General features: G+C 44.1%; 1 protein-coding gene across 1 annotated transcript in view; it reads right to left on the reverse strand.

The window, feature by feature from the left end:
• Positions 1-27992, reverse strand: part of MAU2 (MAU2 sister chromatid cohesion factor) — a 111415-nt gene that overhangs the window by 15822 nt on the left and 67601 nt on the right. Inside the window, exons 9-16 of the mRNA XM_078669427.1 lie at positions 27750-27840; positions 27076-27179; positions 26604-26681; positions 13213-13278; positions 5088-5171; positions 4282-4331; positions 3168-3245; positions 2540-2651 (exon numbers count right to left, since the gene is read on the reverse strand). Of these exons, the coding sequence (XP_078525553.1) occupies positions 2540-2651; positions 3168-3245; positions 4282-4331; positions 5088-5171; positions 13213-13278; positions 26604-26681; positions 27076-27179; positions 27750-27840 (663 nt within the window). The remainder of the gene's footprint in view (positions 1-2539; positions 2652-3167; positions 3246-4281; positions 4332-5087; positions 5172-13212; positions 13279-26603; positions 26682-27075; positions 27180-27749; positions 27841-27992) is intronic.

The raw sequence follows: 27992 nt of genomic DNA on the forward strand, positions 1-27992 counted from the left end.
CTCTCAGGGAAGGAGGGTGGGTCGCATGTGAATCTATGAAAGCTTCCAATACTGGAGAACTACAGTTACAGGTAAGTAACTTGTTTTCTTACTCCAGTATTGGAGCTTTCATAGATTCACATGCCTGAATCAGAATAGCGAGCAGTAAATCATAGCACATTTTTTGTTACTTAAGATCTCGAACTAGGCTACCTATGGAATCTGACAATAGCAGCATTCATATAACAATACATCAATAAAACTTCAAAATTTTTATATAATACAGCATACAACAATAAAATGTGCTTATATCACCAACAAAGGAAGGAGGGATGGTAAAGAGCTCGCCGTTACTGGAAAAGGTTCCTCAGTACTGCTTGTCCTACTGCCACTTCTTTCTCTGCAGGTGCAACGAGGCAGTACTGTCTGGTGAAGGTATGCGTACTCTTCCAGGTAGCAGCCCTGCAGATATCCTGGATAGGTATGCCCACAAATAAAGCAGTGGAGGTGGACACTGCTCTTGTAGAATGGACACGTACCGTGCATTCAACGGCTTCCCAGCCGCCATTACAGCTTACAGAAAATCGCCAACTCAGGTTTCTATTTTTCAGATGCCAGTAGTTACAGACTTCCTTGAAGGGCTGAAAAATGCCTCTCCTTCGGTTAGGTCTCCCTCTCCTCCTTGGGGGCTTAATATAGTCCTTTCTAAGTTGGTGGGTCCTCCCTTCAAACCCATCCATAAAGCATCACTGCAGCACATGACATGGAAGGCAGCCTTCTTAGTGGCAATTACCTCTACAAAACTGCTCTAGATATCTTTGCAACAAACGAAACTCACAAATGACAATTCTATGCAAGTTGGTATCCCCAACCAGGATCATGAGGAATGTGTTTAGACTAATGGTCCGGGATCTATACATAACTACCCCCCCACACCCACCCCCAGCCCTCCCAATACCAAAGGTTCTCAGAAGGAGGAAAGCGGAGCTGTGTCATCCCATCCAGATAGCCTCCAGGTGGCCCATGCAGCAGTGTTTCACGGAGCTTTTACTGCTATCAGAACCCAACCTAGTTTCCTTCCTATGGTTGTTTCAGATTTTCATATTAATCATTCAACTACACTACCCACTTTTCTCCCGAACCCTACCACCCGTCCTAAGACGGCTTTGTATTCTTTCGACCTCAAAAGGGTTCTAAAATTCTACCTGGATAAAACCAAGAGCATAAGAAAATCGGACAGCCTATTTGTGAATTATGATCCTATGTGCACTGGTCTTCCTCCCTCTAAGCAATCCACCTCTAGATGGATAGTGTCCTGTATTACCTTCTTTTACCAGTAAGCGAACAAGCAACTCACTGGTGGACCAATGGCTCATTTCACCAAAGGGAAGGTCTCCACTACAATCCTGCTCAGAAACGTACCCATTGGAGAGATTAGTAAAGCCGCTACCGCTACATGTCGATCAGTACTTACTTTTGCTCGCCACTACTATCTAGAGTCTGATACTCGGGCGGATGATCAGTTTGGGCAAGCCTCATCTGTTTGAATAACTTATCCTCAGGGACTACTAACTATACTGTTGTTAGTCGACAGGATTCTGGGAATTGGCTTTCTACTCTAATCAGTACTTAGGACTATTGATGAGTATCCCCTGGAAGAGAAGGATAAGTTACTTACCAGTAATCCTAGTTCTCTTCCAGGGGTATACTCATCAAAGTCATAAGCAACTCACCCGCCTCCCTGGATGAATACCATCTATAGTAGCACTCTGCTCCTTACTATCAATACACAGTGTAATATGCAGTAAAAAAAAAAAAAAAGACTTGACCTGTCACCTGTGGGGCCTGATAGGAGTTTGGAGGCCTTAAAGGCATGACACCAGTTTGTCTGTTGTGTTTTCTCTATGCAGCCTATGTGCTGCCTGCTATCACTAGCCTTTTTTCTTGAAAATAAAGGCTATGTTGAAAGAGTGTATGTTTCTCTGTCAAATACGTTAAATAGATATGTATTTAAAATGAAAAATACAAGGAAATTTAGCTTATTTGGTGGATTAGGCTACATGCATTTGAATATATATATATATATATATATATATATATATATATATATATATATATATTTGTATAATATATATGTAGGTTTGTTACACTGTACTGCGTACTAGATTTGGGTTAAACATACATTACTATATAAGTATTTTGTATATGCTCCGGGGTCCCCGCGCGAGAGCAAGTCTATTCAGTGTTTATGACTTTGAGGATTATACCCCTGGAAGAGAACTAGGATTACAGGTAAGTAACTTATGCTTTTTAAAGACCCTGAACCAGAGTTTTAGACCCGAGCCGCTGATGAGGGCGTTAAGCATGAAAGAATGTCTTTAGCAACTATTATAACCTGCAGTAGAAGAGCAATACGGCTATTAGAATATCCCACACACTTAGGGTAGAATGTTCTAAATTAAAAATGAAGAAACAAAGATAACAATTGCAATGTTGAAGCAGAAGGCTTACACCTGCCATTATTGACCATGAGCAGTGTAACAACATAACATGGCCTTACCCTGTGATTCCCGAGCACATAAAAAATATGACCCAGCAGCACCAGCGAGCAGGCCGTTAATCGATTCAAATCTTCTGCATTAGACATTTTGAGGGTTTCCCGCAGAAATCGCCTACAAAACACAAGTTACAATTAGCACATTCTCTGCAGGACATACATAGTGATGCAGGCATAAATGGGTAAAAAAACATAATTGAAGTTTTGCAGTTTCACTCTACTATATCATCTCCATTTTAGACTTGAAAGTACTGTGAAATACCGGATGAGATCCCCTCCTGAAAACCTTAAACAGTTAGTATACTTGAGAATGAATTCTTCACCAACCAACTCACAACAGCCATCATGCCAAAAACATTTCTGTAACAATTATGGGACACAACAATAATGTAGGCCTGATCCCCTGACCCTCAGGTTCTGTCATACGCGTACATCTGTCACACTCCATGACTTCTCCCTGAGCACTCCCCCACCCAATGCTAGTGAAAGTGAATTGTAACACCCACTGCCACACACACTTTGCTTTCAGACTATGATGATTTGTGGTGCCACATTCATATATTCACTTATAAATATTGCAATCCAATACATTACAACTAAAACACATTGACAAAGAGTAACAAGTACTCACTTGGCTTCGTTGTATCTTCCTTGAAAGAAGGAGAAGAGGCCTCTGATGTAAAACGCTGCTGCCCTGAGACAATGGGAGCTTAGGCAAAAAAAGGGATATATTGAAAACAGAGCCACTTGATTATCGCCACTGCAAGTGTAGCCTAATGCGTCCATAAGTACAGAGTGCCCTAGGTACCTCGATTCTCGCAGCAATCTCAGCATTTATCATTAAGTACCAAAAAATAAACTGCATTTATAAAGTGTAGCCAGAAAACAAAATAAAGGAGGACTTTGATATTTCAAGTGAATTACATCAAAAAAGGCAACTTCTAGCCCTCATCAATTCCAAAAGAAAGCATTAGTGTGTTTACATTTGCTGGAGTGCTGACAGCTTTAATATCGGACCAATGATTATTCAGGTCTAACTGGAAGCATTAGTAAATCAACACAGTATGTGCTTCTCCCCATGAAGTGTCAGCCGGTGACCGCACAAGAAAAGTAATCATCTTGTGGGGCTATTGCGGACATTACATTAGATCGCAATCAAGGGTAAATGATTTCTGGTAGGAGCAGAACAGGGCATGTTAAAAAAATATTCAGACTGCAACAGAACACACGGGCTGTCATTAAGAAAAACCCAGAAGCCATGGCCAACACCAAAGGGTACATCACAACTAGTCAAAATGAGTTTCTCAACCTAGCACAACATTGGCTAAGATTTAGGACTTCAACGGACAACTGGCACTGCAAAAAGGAGCATAGCTTTTTCCATAAATTATCCAAATAAAAACTCATCAAAATGTCACCCTTCGTCACCCAAGCAAGCTAATATTTCCTCCCTTTTTCCAGCAGTGTCATTAAGGTTTATTGAAACCTGGTAGAAGCAAGAGTACAAGCTACAGTAAGAGTACATTTGCATTCAATATTAACCAGTAAACAGTCACTCTCTCAAATCTATGTGGATAGCAGGCTAACTTGAGGTGACGCCAAACCCATTATGCCAAACCCATTATGTCAAACCCAATGGACTGATGAAAACACTAACAACCTACCCCTGTCCTCATCCCAGGGACTGCGCTTAAGTAGAATGTAAATAGTGTAAAATGTTTTTTAATAATCCACATCCATCTTACCTTACAGGGAAGTTGTGATCTGGGTTTATCCTTTCCAACAAACTGAACAGCTACAACACAAAAGAAAAACTATGTAAGAAAAGTGATGTAAAATAGCATCTGCGATGCTTGTTTGCGCCCAAGATTATCCTTTCTCTTGGATCTCTTAATGTTTCACTGCAAATATTAGAGAACCCAATGAATCAAACTAAAGCGTAAGCAAAAAGATAAGGACTTTTTATTTACTTCAAAACAGACAACTTGTGAAAATTTAAATTTTACAGCAGATGTTTCTTTTAAGAAGAAAACAGGCCATTGGGTAGAGGGATGTTGCAAGTGGAAAACAAGACTGCCAGTAAGGAAAGCTGTTGGACATTATGCATACCAAATAACCAAGACAACACTTAATTGATTTGTTAACCCTTCAGACCACTAACAATGAAAGACTAAAACACCCCATAACAAAATGACCAGAATCAGTAAAAGTAGCAAAAATGTACTACTGATGGTAAAGCCAATCAAACAATAAGCCTCTAATCTGCACTCGAACCGTCAAAAAATGCTCAAAGGAACCCAAGACACATTGTTATATGGCACACTACGCACATAAAACATACCATTTGAGCTCATTAGAAACAAAGTAATCTTCAAGTTAATAGGGAAATTGGTATGTGACTCAGAAAATTTAACTGGACTAAAATTTTCCTCCATTTTGTAGTTCGCAAAAAATTAGATTATGCAGACCGCATACCACTGTGAACTGAATCAGTTAGTTTTTCATGCAATTCACCCTAAAAAATATGATCCAGTGGAGATGATCTCCTTACCTCTTGGTGTCTGTTGCCTTCCCGTATGTAGACACTGGCAAGGTTTGTTACGATGAAGGCCCATAATTCCTGATGCGTCGTGAGCTGTTAGCAAAAAACAAACACTGTCAGGAACCACGGTGCTAAAAAGTCTACTCTGAACCCAAACTCCTTTAAGAACTCTGCTGGTTCACATCTCATTGCAGTTAAAAACACGTAGAGTATAGGTAGCTCTCTCTGGAATTAAGTCACCAATCTACATGAAGGAGAAATGTCAAAAAGTATATGTACCATACTGGCACCAATGAAATGGAAGTTCACAATTCAGCAACAGGGCATGGTTCACCCAAGTCCTTCAGTATTGAAGTTTTTATAAATTCACATTCTTGAATCATTCCCCGTCGTCGAAGTGGGAGCCCTACGGTACCATAAGCAGTATGTATCACTATCATAGGCTATAATGGCAATGAAAAACTCAATATAACCCCATGAATGCTGATGACGGCCCACAGCCGTCATGCACTACAGTGCTCGTGTGCTGATGACGGCTGGGGGCCGTCATGACCGCACCCGTGATCGGAATGTACCGCACAGGCGCAGAATCGCGGCAGCATGTAAGGGGTTAATAGCCTATATCCTTTTTAAACAACCATTTGCAATGTAATAGGTCTCGCATTAGTGACAGTTTGAGCGATTGGCGTTGCAAATGAAATTGTGTTCCATTTTCTTTTCTTAAATATCCCAGCTGTAGCATAAGTAAATCAAATTAATCTTATTAAGCAAGAAAAGGATGCTGTACCACAGGCTGTTACTAAGTGTCCTTGTGGAGTTGTAAAGGGAACTCTATTAGCCACATAAGGTACTGCACACTTAATACAATTATAAAGAGAAAGCTTGTAGTTAAGCATGCATTTCTATTGGTAAGTGAGTTTTTTTTCAGCTTGCGTTTTAAAAATGCACCATTTCTCCAGTATTGGAACTTTTATGTCAGCTAGCGTTGCTTAAGTTCTAGATAAGTCACCCCTCCAGGAGGCCTTACTAGCCCCATATCAGGGCTCACTATATCCCAGGTGTCGGCACACCTGCATGAGCAGATATGCCACTATAGCATTAGTGTTTATTCCTAAATAATTTAAATGCTACTAGGGAAGCCATGGAGAGTACATGGACTGGAATCTCGACAACTCAAGTTACATAGCACCATGATGGCTTTACTGAATACAGGAGTGATTGGTATTAAACTACTCCTTCCAATAAATCCACACTGATCCCAGTGCCAGATTTACTAGACCCCTGGGTAAAGAGTCGATGCTCTCTGGGACCAGAAACAATGCACATCCTGGGCATAGGTGTCATGCCTCCTCCCCCAGGATGGGCCAGTGCTCGAAGAGGGGCGCTTCAAAGGCCTGTCGCCTTTGTAATTTGGCACGCATCCTTTGCTGCTAGCAGCAGATGGCAGCCCCCCCCCCCACCCCCCGGCTTACACTCCCCCGCTTTGGACACGAAAACTTAGGAAGAAAAGGAGGTGTGCCCACCTCTGCCAACTCCACCCCTCAGGTGGGGGAGGCGAGGTGAAGCACATCATTATGTCCCTGCCATCTTGAAGATGGGAAGACCCCCTCCAATCAGGGCTAGGACCACCTCCCACAGGAGGCTGGCATAATAGAGGGCGTAGCTCCCCCAGCTAAGGTGCCCATTGGCCTTACCTACTACTCCCCTAAAACGCCTCCAAAATTGATTATTTAAGTGGTCCCCCAGGACCTAGAAACTAGATCTGCGACGACCTAAGAAGAAAGAGGACACCCTGCAGCAGAAAACAGCGGACCAGTCCAGAAGAAACCTACTCCAAAGACTCCGGATGCAAGTGGATCCTTGTCTCCTGCCCACTCTGCACCCGATGCTCAGAGCCAGAGTGGTTCACCTGTGCAGTGAAGTCTCCTCAGCAGTCCTGACCTCGAGTCCAGCGTTGGCTGACCACTCCTGATCTCTAGGACAGCGTCCACACTGTGAATCCAGAGCCCGCCCCCTCGACCGTGACCAGCAAGAAGACTCCGTTGAAAGGCAACCCTGCACCGACGTCTCTACGACCCCCTACATCCCTACTTAACTCTGCTGTCGTTGGTCCTCCTGCAACCTCTGGTGCTACGCCTGCAGCCTCTTCGCCCAAATAAGAATCCCCATTGAACAGCTTCTGTGCCTCTGGTGGTGGTTGTTTGATGCTGCTTTGTGGCCCATGTGCTTACCCTACCCCCCAAAGCTTGGACACTGCAACCGATCTACTTCCCTGCAAGCAGGCACCCCCAGTCCCAACTGGGAAGCACTGAGTCGAACAGCCATGTTGACCTCTGGGCATGGTTGCCCCAGTGCCGCTGGTGGTGCAATGTTAGTACTTAGCTGACCCCTGGCCCTTGCTGACTTTTGGTTCCGAAGAATGAGACTGCAAGTTAAATACTTAGCTGTTTACTAGCAATATTGTTTTCCACATTGGACTGTGTTAAAAGTTTCCAAGAGTCGATTTTTTCAAAGTGAAAAGTATTTTTAATTAAAAACGTACTTACCTGATTACGAAGATAAGGATCAAATGAAGTATAATTTTCTAAAATTGGTCTGGATCTCCTTTTTGAGTCGTGTGTCCATTATTGATCACCGTTGTGCAATAAATGTCTTACACTCCTCTGTGTTAGGCCTAAGCCTGCTTACCCACATTACAACAAAGAGCACTTTGGGTTTTACGTTGAGCCCTGTACACATTTTGGGAACCCCTGAACTCTATGCACGGTATTACTACCAAGTGGTAAAACCATATACAGAGCCAGCTTCCTACAAGGGACTAGTAAAAAATTCACCAATGGAAAAAAAAACATTTGTAAAAGACAGTCAAAGGAGCCAATAAAATACATGGGTGGGGAAATGGGCAGAGCTTACAACCAATACTCTGAATACCTGCCTCGAAGAATCAGCGCAAGTTTTGCCTAGGCAAGACCTAAAAAGGACCAATTTGAACTAAAACCAATCAGCCGACAGCACCCTCTAGAACACTCACAAAAGAGGCAGGGTCCCTCAGATTTTCTAAAGCACCTCGTGTGACAGGAGTCTCCCTGAGCTCTGCTCAGTTTCTTCAGCTATTACTTCTTTTTGGATCCGCCAAGGTTATGTTTCAATTCTCTGACCCTGGCACTATTATGTCAGAGTAGGATTAAACAAGGTTATGGACTACAAAATAGGTCTAACCTTATCCTCACAAACTCACGTTCAGAGAGATTAGGCTATTATTGGGACTACAGAAACTTAAATCTGCCACTGTTAATAAGGACTGTGAGGATTCCTTCAGCTCACAGGAGAGCTCAAAGGGAGAGGTTGTGCCAATGTTCTCCAGAAAGCGTGCAGAAAAGCCATAAAAAAGACTTACCATGAGTCTTGATAAGGCACTTATCAGAGAGAAAATTGGGAGAAAAAAAAACACGTCACCGCTCAGATTACACAGGATTCATACTTCCACATTCCCACTCACACATCAAAGTTCTCACATTTGGCTTCAAATTACCTTCCTGCATTTTTACCTACTACCTAGACCTGTGGCAGTTTTTTTCAGGAAGGACTGTAATCAGGTTTTCTGCTACTTCGACAACTGGTTCATAAAAGCACCAACTTCACTTCAAGCGTCCAAGGCCACAGAGGCTTGCATAAAGTGTTTTTTACACACTAGGTCTCCTTGTGAATTATCAAAGATAATCAACTTCTCCCTTCAAGAAGATACTGTTCCTGGGCCACCAGACTAGATACTCTCCAAGGCTAAGACTTGCTATCACCAAACAAGCAACAAAGCCACTAGAAACTGGCACTAGAACTATAAGAAAAAAATAATTCTGTGCACCTGTTCAATTTGCTTCTGGGCATCATGTCCTCAGCGATCAATATGATCTTTTGCATGCCTGAAAATTAGACCCTTACAGGAACAGCTATATAAACAATAGATTTAAACAAATGCACCATTCAAGGGGCTCGTGATCTTAGCACAGGTAAGATAGAAGCTATAGCCTGGTGGTTCCTGACCTTCCACCTGGCAGAGGACCTCACATTCTTACCACAAATACCTCACTTAATAATGACTACAGATGCTTCCCTGGAGAGCTGGGAAGGTCAGCTGCAGAACCTGCAAATTCAAGTAAAGTGGTATCCGTTACCAAAGAGAATACACATCAATCACCTGGAGCTCAAATCCATCTAACTCAGTCGCCAAGCTTACCTGCCAATGATAGCATGCAATGAAACAGCCTCCACTAATGGAAATTTGACCAGTCAGCGCTAAATAGGATCTTTTGTTCTGGGGGCAAACCGGCTCTAAATATCTTTGCAACAAACCAAACTCGCAAATGACAATTCTATGCAAGTTCCCCAACCAGGATCGCGAGGAATGCCTTTAGACCGATGGTCCGGGATCTATGCTTAACTTCCCCCACCCTCCCAAATACCAAAAGTTATCAGCAGGAGGAAAGCTGAGCGGTGTCATCTCATCCAGATAGCCCCCAGGTGGCCCACACAGCACTGGTTCACGGAGCTTCTCCTGCTATCGGAATACAACCACATCCACCTTCCAAAATCCCGTAAACGGACGATGAACTAAGGTCAGGTCCTCCATCCTGATCCAACCTCTCTCCTCTTATGAGCACAGCTCCTAAATTCCATAAATTCAAAGATCTCAATGTTCCTCAGAACTGCAGGTGTAATCTCTCCAAGTCAAGGTGGGAGCCATGATAAAGACCAGTAAAATATAATAGAAGTGTTTCTGCCTAGGGATTATTCAGAGTTTTTTCCTCCAGTAAGTACCCCTTCCCCAGACTGGCACCTGAACCGAGTTCTAAATCAAATCATGAAGAGTTAATTCGAACCCATTCACAGAGCACACCTCATTTCTCACATTGAAGATCGCAGTAAAGGAAATACAGGCCTTTCTCAACCCAACAACTTTCTTGCGCCTCGTCAATTTAGCACTTCTCAGAACAAATCCAAAGACTTATTCCCAAAGTTCCTTTGGATTTAGCCTCAATAAAGCACTTATGCTTGAATATCTGAGGGACCCAGCCGCAGTTGCGATTGTTCCAGAGGGTATTGACAACTGATTGGTTAAAGTTTAATTTGGTCCTTTAAAAAAAAAAAAAAGTACATGGATAGGCTAATAAACTGACATTTTCATAGCCACTATAGCCTACGATAGGGATACATATGTTTTATTATGTTAACATGGGACTCTCAGGATGACGGGGAATGAATCAAGTGTAGGAAGCTGGCTCTGTATTTGGTATACCACTAAGTGGTTATACCGTGTACAGAGATTCCCCAGAACTGCACAGGGCTCAATGCAAATCTAAAGTACTCTATTTGTGGTAGCGTGGGCGAGCAGCTTTAGGCCAAACACAGAGAAACTTTAGACATTTGTTGTACACACAATGACCAAATAAATGGACACACGACTCAAAAAGGAGATCCAAACCAATTTTATAAAAATAAGTTTTGCTCAAGATTTATTTTAAGATCAAGATCTTCACAAAAACATAAGTACATTTTTAAACAATAATGCGGTTGCAGGTCAGTAACCAAGTCACAGTCAGTCTTCGCGTTTCAGGGTCAGCAGAGTGCAAAGTTCAGGCAAGCACAGACACTGCACCATCAGCGGGACAGGGGAGGCCAAATGCAGAGGTCAAAGTTTAAGATCAGGCCCAATGCAGACTCTGGGTGCTTGTGACACGCTGCTTGCAGTTAAGTAAATCTGTTAAAGGGGTCAAGCTTTGGGGGTTAAAACAGAGGGGGTCACAAGGCAGCACAAACCTACACCACCAGCAGCACAGGGGTGGACGGGTGCAAACACTGTTGGGTGCCCAATGTAATTCAATGGAGAAATTTGGTTTGGAAAACAGGCTACAGGCGATGAACTGGAAACCAGCTACAGCAGAGGTAAGTTGAGATGCTGTAGGTCCTAGGGACACCATTGGACAAGCTCCTCAAGGCCCACTTGGTTTGGGTGCAGGAGTGTCCTTTGACGTTGGGGTTCTCTCAGCGGAGACTTTGGATTCACGCTGCAGTCATTGTCGTTGAGTCCAGGAGGGGTCGACCAAAGCTGGACTTGGACTCAGGATCGCGGAGGAACCTTTTCCTGGATGAGTGGGCCACCTGGACACAGGCCGGCAGCATCGGTTGCAGGGTGATCAAAGATCGCAGATCTGTAGGGAACTAGAGTCCTTGGTGTTTTCTTGTGGACAGAGCCGCTGTCCTCTGGAGCTCTGGTCTTTCTTCAAGGCAGGCAGTCCTCCCAGGGATTGTGGAGGTCGCGGATAGGCGTTGATCATTTAGCATGGTCTTTGAAACTGCAGACAGGCTGTTGGGGTTGGGGCCAAGTTAAGAAATTAAAGGAGGGCCCCGCACAGACTAATTGGGGACTGGGGGGAATAGTAAATCTAAAAAGGACAAGAGTGTCCCCACACAAAGAAACACACAAATTTAGTATTTTACTCAAAAGCCAGCATGCCGTAATTTCGGCGGGAAAGGTAAAGTTACAAGATTTGAAATCCAATTTCTTATAGCGTACTTGGGGCCAAGACAGTTGGTGTTGAACGTCTTCTCTGCACAGCATCTTCTTCATCCTCCTTCTTAGGTCAGCAGGAAAAAACGTTTCAGAGTCTGAGGGAGCCACCTTAATACTAGATTGAGGGATGTTTTAGGGGAGTGACAGGTAGGAGCAATGGGCACCTTAACCAGGGTGTCTACACCCTCAATTATGCCTCCCTCCTGTGGGATGGGGCATAGCCCTAGCTCTGATTGAAGGAGTCCCATGTTGAAGATGGCAGGGACTGAAAGATGTGCTTCACCTCGCCTCCTGCACCTTAGGGGTGTAGTTGGCAGATGTGGGCACACCTTTTCTTCCTCGTTTTTTCAGCCCAAACTGGGGGTCTAAACCGGGGGCTGCCATCTGCTGCTAGCATCAGAGGCTCGGGGTCGCATTACAAAGGTGGCAGGCCTTTGAAGTTTCCCTCTTGAGCACTGATTGGGGAGGAGGTGTGACACCTCCACTCAGCATGTTCTTAGTTTCTGGTCCCAGAGAGCAGGGGATCTCGACCCACCAGGGGTCCAGAAACATGTCTGGTGTTGGCAGGCTGCCTATAGCCTGTCTATGACCACATCAGGATTGATAGGTTTTCAGGGGGCATCTCTGATTACGTTTCAATAAATACCACACTGGCATCCATGTGGGTAATTGAGGGGAGTAGTTTGGTACCAAACACTCCTGTGTTCAGAGAAGCCATCATGGTTCTGTGAAAGTCGAGTTTCCGTGTGCTTTCTATGGCTTCCCTAGTACTTACAATGTTAGTAAATAGACCCAAATACTGTAGGTGGCATATCTGAGCCCTGCCTTAGGGCTGTAAGGCCTGCTAGAGGGGTGACTTACCTATACCTTAGGCAGTGCTGGTTGGCATGGCAAACAGGCAGTGTGCCATGCCGATTTTGTTGTATTGTATGCACCAGGGAATGCATGCTGCAGTGGCAGTCTGCATGGCCTAGGTGAGGAGTTACAGGTACGTAACTTATTTTCTTACTCTGCATAAAAACTCCAACTGTCGTACATCAAGATCACATTATTTGCACGTGTAGTACACATTCTAAAGCACACCACTTCAGAGCAAATTGCCCAGGCTCCATTGATGAAAATGAAAACCTCCATTGAGGTAAGGAACCTGGTCATTGAAGGCAGGTTCCTTACATATTTTTCCACATAAACATACCCTGAGTAATTCTGACAATTATTAACAACGGGCATCAAATATATTTTAATCTCATACTACCCCTAGAGCTGTTGTGCACAAGTTAGAATAAAATGTTTTTTTTTTAATATACTTAATACACCCTGAAAACGCATAATCAATGAAGTCAGTGTAGTGTATGCCATTGCCCACCTCAAGTATGACTTAAATATCAAGAGTTGTACATAATGTGGCCTAAAATGTTCCTCCCAAAAAGTGGACTACTGATGGGGGGCGGAATCTGAAGTTACCAGTCTCAAAATGGATCTTCTGGATCCAATAAGTGTGCCCCAGCTCTGCACTAGCCTCAAGTTACAGTGTCTAACATAGCAATAGTGCCAAACAGATCTTACCCGGAGTGCTGTCGTAAACTGGGCTTCTGCATTGTCCATACAGTTTACAGAAATGCAGTAGAGACCCTACGAAAGATGAAAACTGCCATGTTAGAGAAGTCAGATAGGACACCACGGTATGTTGCACAAAGCTTGCTTCTGATACAGACAGTTCTGACATTAAGCAATTACATGGCAGGTAACTGTCAAGCACACAAATTACCTCAATACGCACAATTCTTGGAGGCCACTTTAAAGAGCTGTGACAGAAGCTTGTGTTACTTCTTCTGAAGAGAGGAATCGTATATCATATATATTGCCACTTATCCGTGCATCAGGTTTTCCCAACTTGAGCAGTGTGTTTTAGGCATTCAGAGCATTCACCTCACCCTGTTCACAATCAAAATCTCACATGGATGTAATGTAAAAAATATTTATAGAGCGCACGGACACCGAACGGTTTCATGGCGCTAAAAGAAACGGGTGTGCAAGAGTGGGAGGCGGAGTGCAGGTGTTAATCATAAGCTTGACGGAACAAGTGAGTTTTTAACATTTTCCTGAAGGATGAGTAACTGGAGATAGATCTGAGTTTGTGTGGAAAAGAATTCCATAGTTTAGGTGCCAGAAATGAAAACCTGAGTAGACCATGTTTTTGGAGGGAACAGAAAGAAGGTTGTGGTGTGAGGAATGGATGGATCAAAATGTTCTTTAGTGCCACTGCTTACATGTGAACTAAACAATCAGTGTATTAGTCATGACAAATATGGAAAAGTCACCTGTACTAACTCTCCATCACGAGAATCTTCAATAAGGAGGAATTGGCAGTTATACATAGGTGAAGGCAACGTTCTAAATCATGAATTGTCTAACACTGCAGATATATGAAATTTAAATCCCTGGAAATATGACCAATATCAGGTTTCTTATTTTTCTTGTCGAAGTAAATTATTCAAATGTTGCACAAAATTATTCGACTTGAAAAACATATTGAGCCACTATTGGACTGGGCAAATCTCCGGAAATGGACTTCATTCAGACTTTCTAAGCATATTGTCACTTAAAAAGCTAGTTTTCCCCAATGGAGGAATGTTTGGGGCAATGTAGCTCTCCAGCCACCTCAGAGCAGCTCACCTGTGTGCAGCCCAGCTTATTAAATTAGAAACCTTTTGCTTGGTTGAATTATTATCCATATAAAAAATTGAAATTATACAACACTAATCATATGAGTAGGTCTCAATGCGTTTCCTTGAACATAAGCAGCTCTCAGCGCAGAAAAGGTTGGAGACCCATTTGGGGCATGGATTCCGAGGCTGATTCAATGGGAAAAGGGCAGTGTTAGGCAATAAAGCAGGAGAGCTGTGCACATGTTGGAAACAGTAGAGCAATACTGCAAGTATTAGATGTCTGTACATTTAAACAATGTTCCACTTATGAAGCATTATTATTCCACGGCTAAAGTCCGAAATGTGACTAACAAGATGCAGATGCAAGCAGGACCTGTGTTGACCGTACTGTAGCATTTTCGTCCGGTCTAAAGGGTGAATGTAAAATTGGTAAAAAGGAGAAAGCCATTTTTTCCAAATTCTTTAAAACCAGGACCTGAAAATCTACATTTGATCCATTAAAAACACAGACATGACATGCTGTGAATCCCAGCTCAAATACATTTTACCTTGTTTTTTCTTTTTCAAGCAAAATGTCTGCAGCTGAACTGTGAACATGTCCATTGTCCGGGGCTAGTAGAATTGGTATTTTTAGTAACTATGCTTTTTTCTAAAACTAAAGATAGAGCCTTTCTGCTGCACAAAATCTTACTTTGCGGGATCCTTCAAGTGGCTCAAAGATCTGGCACAGGGGAAGAGTCTACAGTGTCAATGTTCCCATTTCCTACTGTCTATTTAATGCAATAAAGTTTCCCTGGTTTTAAAAGTACTTTTTTTTTTACTATTCTTCCAACTGACATTAGCTAGGGTTTTTTTGTAATATTTTAACAATTACTGATTTAATTTTCTTTTGGTTATAACTTTTGACCAACATTAATAGTGTTGCTAGATTTGCCTTTTTTCCTTAGTGGATTTTTTTGTATAGATTTAATATTCTTTTACTTACACATGCAATCTTAATTTACAGTTCAGATATTGGTTAAGCATTGAATAATTACATATTTTCTCTGATTTATGTTTCATTGTGCAGGCCAAACTGCCCAAGGTGAGCAAATGTATGGCCTGGAACATGAACAATGGCTCAACCAACCGCTTTCTAACATACATGGTACTACAAGTCAATCAAGAGCTATAGACTGCCAATTCACGTATGGGCACGGCCATAAATACCAAACGATGATTTTGATTTATTGATCCTGTCCTGACTATGTAGCCCTCCACAGCCCACAAGCCCACCATCACTATATACAACAACGGGATTGTCTTAATTCAAGCGACAGACAGGAACCTGGAACTACTTGACAACATGTTCCCCTCTCTCAAAGAGCACCTTTCCAATCCTCGGACTTACACGCATATCACCCCCTGTCTTACCTCTCCTAACGTCACAGCTCCCACCCTTAACTCTCCTAACCCAGTTCAGCAGCAAGAAGACACGCACCTCACCTTCACACCCTGCTCCACAATCAATCACCTGCCCGTCTCAGCTACCCCTCCCCGCCCCTCATACACAGACATAGACCTGGTCCCTCCACACACCACTCGCTTTCCCAGCCCCCCTACTAACCTTCGTACCTCCGCTCATCCTCCTGTCTCCCCCCCACACTTTGCACTCCCGTACCTTCCCCCGCACATTTTTTCTCAGAGCACCCCTCCTCCCCCAATGGCACCCCACACAACATGACTCTCTCTCCGACTTCCCCCCCCCCCCCCCCCACACTTAGCACTCCCGCCATGCCTAGCCTGCATCCCTCCTTCAACCTCCCACCCCCCTCGCTCACTCCTCAATATTCCACCTCCTCCCCCACAACAGCCAGCCTTCACATCGCCCCCTTATTCCCTTCCCCCCCTAGCACGGATGCGCTTCCCAATAACACCTATCCTCTCGCTAACGCCCCCAACACCCACATCAGCTCCGCCTCTCCACCCAGACTGCCCCCTGTCAACGTATTCGCCGGTTCAGCGCCAGTACCCTCCCCCAACACCGCGCCCATCATCACCTTGGACATTATTATGTCCACCCTCCTCCAATTGAAAGAAGAATTTCACTCCATTAAAGAGTTGCTCTTCACACACCCCATCAGACACCCCCCCATCACCACCCTTACCACACCTAACACCACGTCCCCCTCACCTCCTACTCGCCCTACCACACAACACTCCACACACCGGACCTCTATCCCCCCTCGCAATACCAACAATCGCAATAACAATTGCAATCTCATTACTACCAAGCGCAATACTCCTCCTTCTTCTACACCTAACAACACTTCCTCCACACCTCCTACTCGCCTCATCACACATCTTTCCCCACATTGGACTTCTACCCCCTCTTGCAATACCACCAATCGCCCCAGACGCACCACCAACACGATCTCTGACCTTGACGTACACACCCTTCTCCACTCTCACGACCCGGCACCCCAAAAGCCACTAGCTACCAACAACATGTCCATCCCAACGATTATATCTAACCACCTCAGGCACCAAAAGGATAACAACAGAGGCGCTGTCCCCAACAACCTCACTAATGTACCCCTCGTTTTGGAATCATCCTCCACCCTTTGCACCCCTAGCCTTAAATGCATACTTCTCAACTGCAGATCGGCCCAAAGACATTCCACGGAGGTCGCCGACCTCATCATGTCCCTGGAACTGGACCTAGCCATTCTGACTGAAACATGGCTGTCTGATTCCTCTACACCTATACTGGATATCCTAGTCCCTCCCAACTACTGTATCATTAGACTTGACAGGGACAAAAAGATAGGCGGTGGAATTGCCTGCATCTACAGAAGCAACCTCTCAGTCTCCAAAGTGGCCGTCTCCTCTCTTACTTCCTGTGAATACCTCTGCCTTGATATCATCAGCGAAAGCAAACCGGTATGCTCACTACACATTATATACCACCCACCTGGGGACAATCTCTCCTTCGTCCAACAACTCATGGATACAATTACAGCCAACTCAGGACGGCAGCACACCCAAATTTTCCTTGGCGACTACAATCTCCACTGGAATGACAGCAGTGACACAGTGGTAAACAGCCTCAAAAGCTTTCTCAACGCACTTGATCTCAACCAAATATGCAACAGCCCGACCCATAAGAGAGGTTCTACCCTTGACCTTATCATCTCCAAAGAGGGCGCTATTCAACTGGAGTCAATCCAACCTTGTGACTGGTCAGATCACCATATTGTCTCCTTCCTCATCAAGGAAAAAACCAGACTTAACTCAGTTAAACCCCCTAAGCACAAAGTGTGGAAAAGAGACTTGAAGAAACTCAACCCAAACTCCCTACCACCTAACAGCTGCAATCGGCTACTTCCCCCTCCCGGCGATACAGACGTTCAACTTCTGACTGACTACTATCTCAATACTATGTCCACAATAATCGATGAGGTGGCGCCCATGCAACTGAAAAGAGTCTCGTCCAAGAAGACTTCCAACTCATGGTATGACGGAAGCCTCAATGAGGATAGACGGGCGATGCGAATGGCAGAGCGCACCTGGAGGTCAGCCCCTTCTGCAGTGCACCTAAAAAGTCTAAAGAAACAGAGAAACGCCTACTTCAGGAAAATAAAACGCTCAAAAAGAGACTTCTTCAGCCTCCAGCTCGCCCAAGCTAAAAACCGTCCAAGAAAACTGTTTGAGTTAGTCAGAACACAATCCAAAGAGCATCCCCAGACAATCAGCTCCATGGACGTTACGCCTTCCTGCGAAGACTTCTCTGACTTCTTTATCCAAAAAACTGAGAGAATAAGAAACGATCTCCTCAATGACGCTATCCTGTACTCCAACCCCCGACACACAGCAGTGCCTCAACCAAAGAACAATGCTACTTGGTCATCCTTTGACACTTACTCCGTAGAAGAAATTGGCAGACTGACCCCTTCCTGCTAACGCTGTAAAAGACTTTTCCCCTTGGCTTCTCCCACTCTGGTCTAAGATTATCAATAGCTCTCTTCAACAAGGATCCATCCCCAACGCCCTCAAAGTAGGGCAAGTCACACCGCTACTAAAAAAAACAACAGCAGACCCCACTGATCTAAACAATTACCGCCCTATTACAAACATTCCCACTCTCGCTAAACTGTTGGAAAAATGCGTACAACTACAACTGACTAAACACATAGATAAGTTTGATCTCCTAAACGCTCATCAGTCAGGCTTCCGAGCAGGGCACAGCACCGAAACTGCCATGACTCACATAGTGGACAATGCCCTCCAAATCCTAGACCAAAACGATACCTGTCTCCTCATCCTTCTGGATCTCTCCTCAGCATTCGATACAGTTAAACATGAGAACTTACTCGAACTGTTAAACACAAGAATGGGCATATCTGGGACTGTTCTAAAGTGGTTCACCTCATTTCTACACAACCGGACACAAAGAATCAAAAGCAACAACCTGCTGTCCTCTCCGGTACCTGTATCGCTAGGCGTCCCTCAAGGATCCTCCCTCTCCCCAACACTGTTCAACCTAGTTATGGAACCTCTCACTACGTTGCTACAGGCTTCTAATGTGCACTTTCACATGTATGCCGACGACACCCAACTATCTCAAAATACAATCTCCCAAGGACATCATGCTGCTGAACACCACGATCAGAAACACCCAATCCTGGCTTGCTGAGAATCACCTCAAACTCAATGCTCTAAAGACCGAGTTCCTCCTGATCTCACCTCCCGCTAAAATATCCACGGCTCAAACATGGCTTAAGCAATTAACGGCTCTAAATGTACAGCCCATCGTAGTAGACTCAGCAAAATCTTTAGGCATAACACTTGACACCAATCTCAACATGCAGCAGCACATCAGCAAGGCAACCAAAGGAGCGAACTTCCAAATCAATACCCTGAGAAAACTTAAACCCTTCCTTCCTGCCAAAGACTTCCAAACTGCAGTACAATCTATAGTCATCCCGCACATAGAATACGGTAGCACCGCCCTCTGCGGGCTCCCCCTAACTACAACGGCACCCCTAAGAGCGTCCCTTAACGCCGCAGCGAGACTCGTCACAGGCTCAAAAAAACACTCGCATATCTCCCCGGACTTTAAATCACTGAACTGGCTACCTTTTGAAGCCAGAATTCAACTGAAAATCGCATGCATGACACACAAGGCTGTGCATCTGAATTCACCCGCCTACCTCACTCAAAAGTTGACAATTTCGGGTGGCTCCCGAACTACTAGGAGCACAAACAATCTTTTGCTGAAACCTCGAAGATTTCGGAAGGAAAAAACGTATAAACGCTCCTTTTCAGGAATGGCACCCAGGATCTGGAACTCACTCCCTCCTGCAACAAGGCTTATCTCCTCCATCACAATCTTTAAGAAAGAAGTTAAAGCGATCCTCATGGCAAAATACACATGACCTATTACTCCGTATCACTCATGAATCTGCTCTGTAAGTCCTGCCCGACCTTGGGCAATTGTACCCCGTATTATCGAATTACGTAATTGTATACGCTCACTCTTTGTATTGTGTTATAATGTTTGATGCGGAAAAACAACCAGGAGGGGGGAGAGAGAGAAAAGTGGATTCAGTCTCCCTAAGCGTCATGCATAAACAAAGTAGAATCCACAGGGTGGTAGTTCAGTGGTCCCTCAGGGATGGGGAGCACACCATGTTTTTTAAATGCCCCTCACACACCAACAGGCCCCTTGGTGTCATGCTTCATCATCGGGGCCTTCGCACCCCTCTACGGGATGCGGCGTGCTACGACAGAACGACTACGCAGGAGCACTTTGTAGTGAGCTATGTGAGGGGGTGTGGTTTACGTGATGTGAGTGAGGTGAGGTGAAAAAAGTGATTAAAAAAAAATATAAAAATACCTGGCACTAAGGAAAAGAGAAAATTTTATTCTGTCCCTGGCTGGTATTAGTAAAAAGTGCAAGGACTGGTTGAAAAAATACGTGCTAGGGTATATCAACCAACTACAGTGTCAACATGTTTCGGAGTACAAGACTCCTTCTTCAGGACGAGGATGTGCACTATGATCCCCACCTTACTCACATGGAATGTGAAAGTGCTCAAAAAAATTTAAATACAAAAATAATGTGTAATGTACCTATCAATGTTTTAAAAGATGGTTTGCTCGTTGCGCCCAATTGGCGTTTCAAAAATTTAAGTTCAAAATGCGGATGGCCCCATGAGCCTTAGCGTGGTATTGGGGGTATCCCTTCTCATTGCCCAGTCAGCAACGATGACTGCAAGGACTGGATGCCTGCCTTCCCCGCAACGCTGCTCCGTTTTTTTTTTTTTATCACTTTTTTCACCTCACTCACATCACGTAAACCACACCCCCTCACATAGCTCACTACAAAGTGCTCCTGCGTAGTCGTTCTGTCGTAGCACGCCGCATCCCGTAGAGGGGTGCGAAGGCCCCGATGATGAAGCATGACACCAAGGGGCCTGTTGGTGTGTGAGGGGCATTTAAAAAACACGGTGTGCTCCCCATCCCTGAGGGACCACTGAACTACCACCCTGTGGATTCTACTTTGTTTATGCATAATGTTTGATGCACCTGGTCGATTATGTATACTGTTATATTGTTGACGCACCTGGTTGACTTTGCACACTTTACCCTCTCCACCTCAACGATCCTTACTTCCCTTCTACTGTCGCACCTGTGGGACTATACATCCTGCACACACCCACCTCAACTTGGCCCACCTTTAAACTCTAAATACTCTAAACACGCTTAAGCAAGTATATGCTCCTTGTTATTGCACTTTATGCTATTGACGCAATTGTTTGTCTATACTCAGTGTACCTACACTACCACACCTGTGACCTACCTCATGTCCTTTGACCTACCTATGTAACTAGCACCTTGTACCTAACTACCTCATATATTACTTTGTATATACGCTTCTTTACTTTGTATTTTTACTTTGTATTTTTACTTGTAAAGCGCTCTGATATCTGCAAAGATCTTGTTCGCGCTGTATAAAACTCTCAAAATAAAATAAATAAAATAAACAAAATAAAGTATGCATATGATGTTTTTTTCTGGGCAGAAAAGGTTTAGAGAAGCATTGGAAATGCAATTGGTCTTGCATTTGTTTGAGTTAGAGCTACTGGCATTGTAAAGGCAATGCTATTTACCTATGTGTTCTGGAGTGTATGTATGTGGTGTGTAGTAGAATTATGTGGGTTGGAATGGATTAGTTATTTGGGTAATTGTGTGTGGAGTGGATTTGTGTCGCGGATAGTAATTATGTGGTATTGAGTGTACTGGAATTATGCGGAGTGGGACTGTGTTATGGAGTGTAATTATGTGGAACGTTATTTTGTGTTGTGGAGTGGTATGTAGTGGAGTTCATGTATGTGGTGTGATGTGTTGTAGCACAATGTCGAGTTGTATGGTGTTAATTGGATGTATGTGGTGAGGTGTGTAATTGTGGGGTTGAGTTGTATTATGTGTAGTGGGGTGGATTGGAAAATTGTGGAGTTGAATTGTGTGACGTGGAACTGTCTGGATAGCTTTGCGATTTTGGTGACGAAAAAGAAATAAATTGGTAGGAGCGAGGCTCCAGATCTGTTTCTTAGAAGGTTTAAAAAAATAAATGTAAAAAAGAAGTTAGAGCGATTGGTATTGTAAATGTATCTTACTTATGTGTTATGGAATGGAAGCTGTTGGTTCATGGTCAGGGAAGAAACAGGGATTGCCAGTGCACGTTCATAATAGACCATACACACTGGATGTGTGTAGCAACTGAGCATTTTCACAACTGCGTTTATTAACTGATTAGGCTTAGCATGGGAACAGTACTCCACAATCAGGAGGACACTGTCAAATGGCAAACATATATAGCAAAATGTATACATAGACTAATCGCTCAAATCGCCCCCCCCGCACTACTCACCCCTCAAACCACCCAACGCCCCGACTACCCACCCCTTATCCCACCCTAACCCATGCATGTGATCACCTTCAACCGCAACACATGAGTAGAATACAGCAATTATCGAGCGCCCTCCTAGGCCCAGAGGTCCCCATCTGCATGCAGTCCATCATCTAAGTCAACTGGGGGCTCCAAGGTTAACCCTCTATAGTCTGCCCACCGCTTCCAGATCTTGTAATGTTTCCGAGGGCAACCCCTAGCTTCAAACACTGGTAATTCCAACCCCATGAGATAATCCACACCCGCTTTCCAGGCGCTCAGTGGAGGGGCACGTTCACTCTTCCATGCCCTCGCCAGATCTCGTTTGGCCACTACCAGACCCAACAACAGGAGGTGATGCTTGTAGATGTTCCCACCCACATTCTCCAGGACATGCAGAAGACCCAGCCTGGGCGTACGGGGAAGGTCCCACCCCAGCACCTCTGACAGACAATTCCATACGCCATTCCAGAATCGGGTCAGACCCACACAGGACCACACCGTATGTAATAGTGTGCCTCTCTCAGCCCCAGAGCGGCAACTGAGCATTTACAGATTATTTCAATCTGCTTTGCAAGCATGCTTCTACTATAATCTTTTTGTGATTAGTTTCACATTTCATGCTAATTTACTCTTGAAATGTCTCTGCAACGTATCCACCAATAAAATGGCTGGTGACAGGTTAAGTAGTAATTAGGGCTCCCGGTTTTATGGTATTTCTTTGCAGTTAGTTTGCAAGACGTTGCAGTTAGTATTTTTAAACATTTATTTAAATAGATAGTGAACATGGTTGTTATAGGTTTAGCTATATGTATATATGCGCCAAATTAAGTAAACACAATACAGTCATCTGAAAACTTTGCCACAGAGATTACTTGCAGTATTAGTGAGCTGCTGCTGTGTTACAATATTGAAAACACTGTCATTAGCCAAGATTATTAAATGTAAACACATTTAGACAAGTGCACCTGTCCACTTTCAGTGACCTGAAATTAGCCCCGGCCCCTGAAATCTGGCTCTAGTTGCCTCTGCCAGCTACAGTGGCCTGCAGAGGTAATGAAATGACTGCAGTTTTGCCTCTGAATTCCTTTGCTACTTGCACACGAGCGTGGAAAGCACCTGCCCTCTGGGGCACAGAGCACTCGCACAACATGTGTTCCCACTTTGGCCTGGATTAGATGTGCTGAAAGGAACTTTCAATTCATCGCCTTCACGTTTGACACCAGCGGTTGTCTGCATTCAGAAAACAAAGGCTGAACATTCACAAAGTGAGGGGGCTGTCACTAGTTCAAGGGCCCCTTGAGCCAAGCAGAGGGGGGCCCTCATATCAGCAGCTTCGACCTCTGCACTCATGAACCCAAGAGGGCATATTTAGGTAACTGTAATGTAATTTAAACCTTTAATTAGGAGAGAATACGTAATTGTGTGCACCACTGCTCACTATTGGCATCAGTTAAAGTGTGCAATGCTGGCAGCAAACACGCGTGCCTGTCAGCACTGCGCTTCTGACCAATGCTGCTGTAAGGCGCTACAAGGCAGCTGCCCGGAGAGTTACTAGGTGGGTAGCAGCAGATTGCCCCTGGAGCCACCAGCCACGATCGTAGGGCGCACAGGCTTTGCCTCCAGGTGCGCAAATGAATGCCCTGGTAAAATAGGCATTCCTCTTCAAGGCTGCTGGGCACAGACCTGGGCACCTCTTTTTTTGGGTGAGGTGCAGCAAGACGTCCACCTGCCCGTGTGTTTCACAGGTCTTTAAAAGACCATTTAAGTGTTAACTAGGGCCCTGCCAGAGATTAATGGCCCAGCAGGTGTTAATGTGGCAGGCATACCCGCAATCAGGAAGAGAGGCATGTCAGCCAACCCTGGGCTCAGGGCTGGAGCACGGATTGATGAACAGTTCTCGGAATCCGATTTGGTTGTATTTTTCCGCTAAATACAGACAGAAGGAAAATATTTTTCTGTCTGTATTTATATGTAAAATTCCGTTTAAACGGAAAACCGGGATCCTTCGTAGTAATGCATGCTCTGAAGGACATGAGCATCTCCTGGCCATACTTCAATAAAAAGACTACTGCTGTGCTAGATATTAGCAAAAAAGGACTGCTTTAAAAGACTTGTGAATGTGTGATGCCGAATTAATTTCTAAGATGTCAAAATGAATTAAGCTGTGCACAGTCGTGCACCCACTTACCACAAGAAAGTGTTTTTAGTCAGCCAGCACAGTAGACGCCCAAGACCGGTCTCTCATGGTATGCTAATTTACCATGTGTTAGTATACTCAGTCGTAATACAGTATATGCATTACTAGAGCTTCCCACACCTCTGCGGGGCTAAACCACTCCCTGTGACCGCTCCACGTTTGACTGCCCTTCCACACTGCATAATGCGTTGAGTATTCACCCTGCGAGTTACAAATGAGAATTTGCAGACCTGACCCTCAGGAGACTGCTCCCCTTCCAGGTCTGTATGGAACAAGACGTTTAAGCGAGTACTGGCAATGGAGACCCACCTATCTTGTGAACTCACAACTCCTAGTCACAACACTCATAATCAGGCAGTTCTGGACCACACATCTCAAGCTCAGCAGTGTTACAAGCGCTTCTAACCAGCACCCGCGCGATTCGACCACCAAACTTCTTAATAGCCGCAATCCAAGCACCACAGAAAGATTTAAGATCTGTATGCTAAAAATAGCCATATGGATGAACTCCAATAAAACCGAGATCATACTGTTTGGGAAAGCGGAGGAGTTATGGACTGAGGATTGGTGGCCTGTGGAACTAGGAGAAGCTCCCATACCGAAAAAATGGCCGAAGAACCTGGGCATTGTAATCCATAACAGACTATCTATGGAGGAGCATGTTAAATCCCTGCCGGGAAAGTGCTTTGGTTTGATGCTCATGCTGAGAAAAATCTTCCCTTGGATTCCTCTCTCTACCAGAAAGGTCCTGATACAGGCGCGTCTAGTCAGTAGACTAGATTACGGAAATTCTCTACTGGTAGGGATCAGGGAAGAACTGTTATCAAGGCTGCAATTCATCAAAAATACAGCGGCACGCCTGACCATGAACAAGCCTGCACAAACTCCATCTCTACCTCTGTTGCGAGAATTGCACGGGCTCCCCATCAGGAAAAGAGCAGTTTTTCAGCAGCCCACATGCCTCGAATAGAGCAGTTTTTAAACTTCAATTCCTGGTGTTTAAATCTCTCCAAGGGCTAGGCCCAGCATACCTGACAAAGAAACTAGAATGGTATATCCCGGCACACCAGTTGAGATCTAGTGGTCATAAGCTACTTTGCACCCGGAGAATCTGGAAAGTTTAGATGGGTGGCCATGTCTTTTCCCATCTAGCCACCAGTCACTGGAATAGTTTGCCAGAGGATCTTCGGGCATGTCCAGTTTGGTTCTTTTTAAGAAACGTCTTAAAACCTAGCTGTTTTAATGAGCACTTTCCATACTATGTTGTCTGCTATCCAGGCGCCGAGAGATCCGCTTGGGGATGATCCGTTGTGCCGTACAAAAAATAATAATAATAAAACTGTCTGTTTTGTACACCAGACAGTGCTCCACTCAGATGAAAAAGTAATGTTGTATTTTTGTACAAGTGTACAAAAACTCAACTCAGACTGAGCCCGTTCTACCCTCCCACAGATGGAAATCTAAAGTGCAGAATGAGACGCGAGGGATTGGGACACCTTTACAAGAGGGTCTGCAGGGTGAAGGTGTAGAGATCGAAGGGAGGGAGCCCCTGGTTTCCTAAAGTACTGGGAAATTGAAGTGCACAGCGTTACTGTGGAAGACCTGGCAGACTTCCGACGCCCTTTTCAGAGAAAGCACATATGTCGGTCTATACATCGACTGTGCAAGGCGTTGAATAACCAGTCCACCGGCGCTGGGTGCCAACAAATGAGGCATCAGGCTGCTAAAACGCCAGAAGCACAGGCCAACAAAAAGACATGGCGCATAGCTGAACCAAAAGCTTCCCTCAAACATAAAAATAGCCCCTTCTCAGGCTTTATCGTGCTTCTGTTTTTCAGCTCATTAGTGCAATTCAGCCATGTCTTTGCAACACAGAGGGTAATCACACTAGATTACACTTTTACACCAAAATAGGACTGGTCTATGAAGTCAGGCATAAACTCAGAAACAGTAGACCGTCGGTGAGGTTGCTGAATTTGCAACCTGCATGCTTTATCTTTTAATGGTAGTTACACCCCCCACAATGCCAATGTCTACAGGAGACAAGATAAATTTGAGAGCAGGTTTCTGATAATTTAAACTCAATAGGAATAATTTAAGGAAAGACTGAATGACCATAGCCAGTATTAAGGAATTAATCTGTGGTGGCACTCACCAATAAAGTGTGTAGCTGAGCTGCGTGATTCGAGAACAATCTTGGAGATTGCTGACAAAGCTGGCAGACTTGTGAAATCTGTTGGAAAAAGGCAAAAACAATATTTTCTGGAATGCACAGACTCTATGCAAATGTTCAGGGTATACTGAAGCAGAATTATTGATCTCTACAACATATTTTATCATTGCCATGCCATTGGATAGCATAAAACCTAAGAACATGTACCATTTTACTGATGACCTCTTTGGAGGGTAACCAATCTACTTGAACCTTTTACGCAACAGCCTCAGTAGATAAGATATGATCAAAAGTATAGAAGGCAGACCAAAGTTCAGCTACTTCAGTCTCTCAAAGAGACCATTCCACGTAATGTTAAATATGAAGTTATAATAGGTAAAGCTACAAAATTCTGATCACCTAGATAATATCCTAAACCACTGCGATGCACTGAAGTGACAAGAATGGAACGTACCTCCTGCAGGGCAGTAGCTTTGTGTCCAGTCACTAAGCGGCACATAATTATATGTTCCAACAAAATGACCTGGAAGGATGATAAAATCGAACTGCTGTCTAACACTGCAAGAGAGATGAGAAATACACACAAGTTGAATATGAGCCATGCCACATAACAAAAGGTTCAAACACTGGGTGATACAGTTAAATAAATGTGTTGAACAAGGATTAACAACGTTTTTATTCATACCCTTTTCTCTCAGTTTAACATCCAGCAATGGTACTTGCAGAGAATAATTGTATTTTGTCATGCTAAGTCACATCCATTCACCTTGCACCCAGCTTATGATAGCCCTACAAGTTATAGACAAGCATTAAGAACTCACACTGACATGACATTCCTTTTGATTCCAAGTAAAACTACACAGTATATTTAACAAGTTAAGTATTTTTATCTGGCACTTGGGGCTGTCATTGCACTGCTTCTGTGAGAGTAGAAGTCCATAGGCAGCCTGCAAAGGGGCTCATTTTTTCTCTTTTCAAGGCTGCATGGTTAAGGACATTTCACCTTTTCTCTTTTAAAAAGAGAAAGGATTCCCACATGTCAGACTACGAGGCAGTCTGGTTATGCCACCAGCTCAGGGAGACTATAATCACAGTACCAAATAGTTAATTGTAATATTTGAGTCTTACTTTTAAGCTTTTCTAACTGCATGAGTGCTTTGTCCGTGTACTTCTGTGCCTTCTCCAGGTATCCTGCTTGCATGGAGTGCATCACCGTCACCTATTAAGGATACACACAGCATTGTTAACAGCAAGAAGCAAATGTCCAGTGATCTTAAGCCTTCACCTACCACACCCAAGCAAGAGTATCACTGCCAAATGTGGTCACAATTCCATGGTACTAATTCAACTTATGTTTCGAGAAGCATAAAA

Source organism: Lissotriton helveticus, chromosome 12, assembly GCF_964261635.1.
Source record: "Lissotriton helveticus chromosome 12, aLisHel1.1, whole genome shotgun sequence".
Classification (NCBI taxonomy): Eukaryota; Metazoa; Chordata; class Amphibia; order Caudata; family Salamandridae; genus Lissotriton; species Lissotriton helveticus.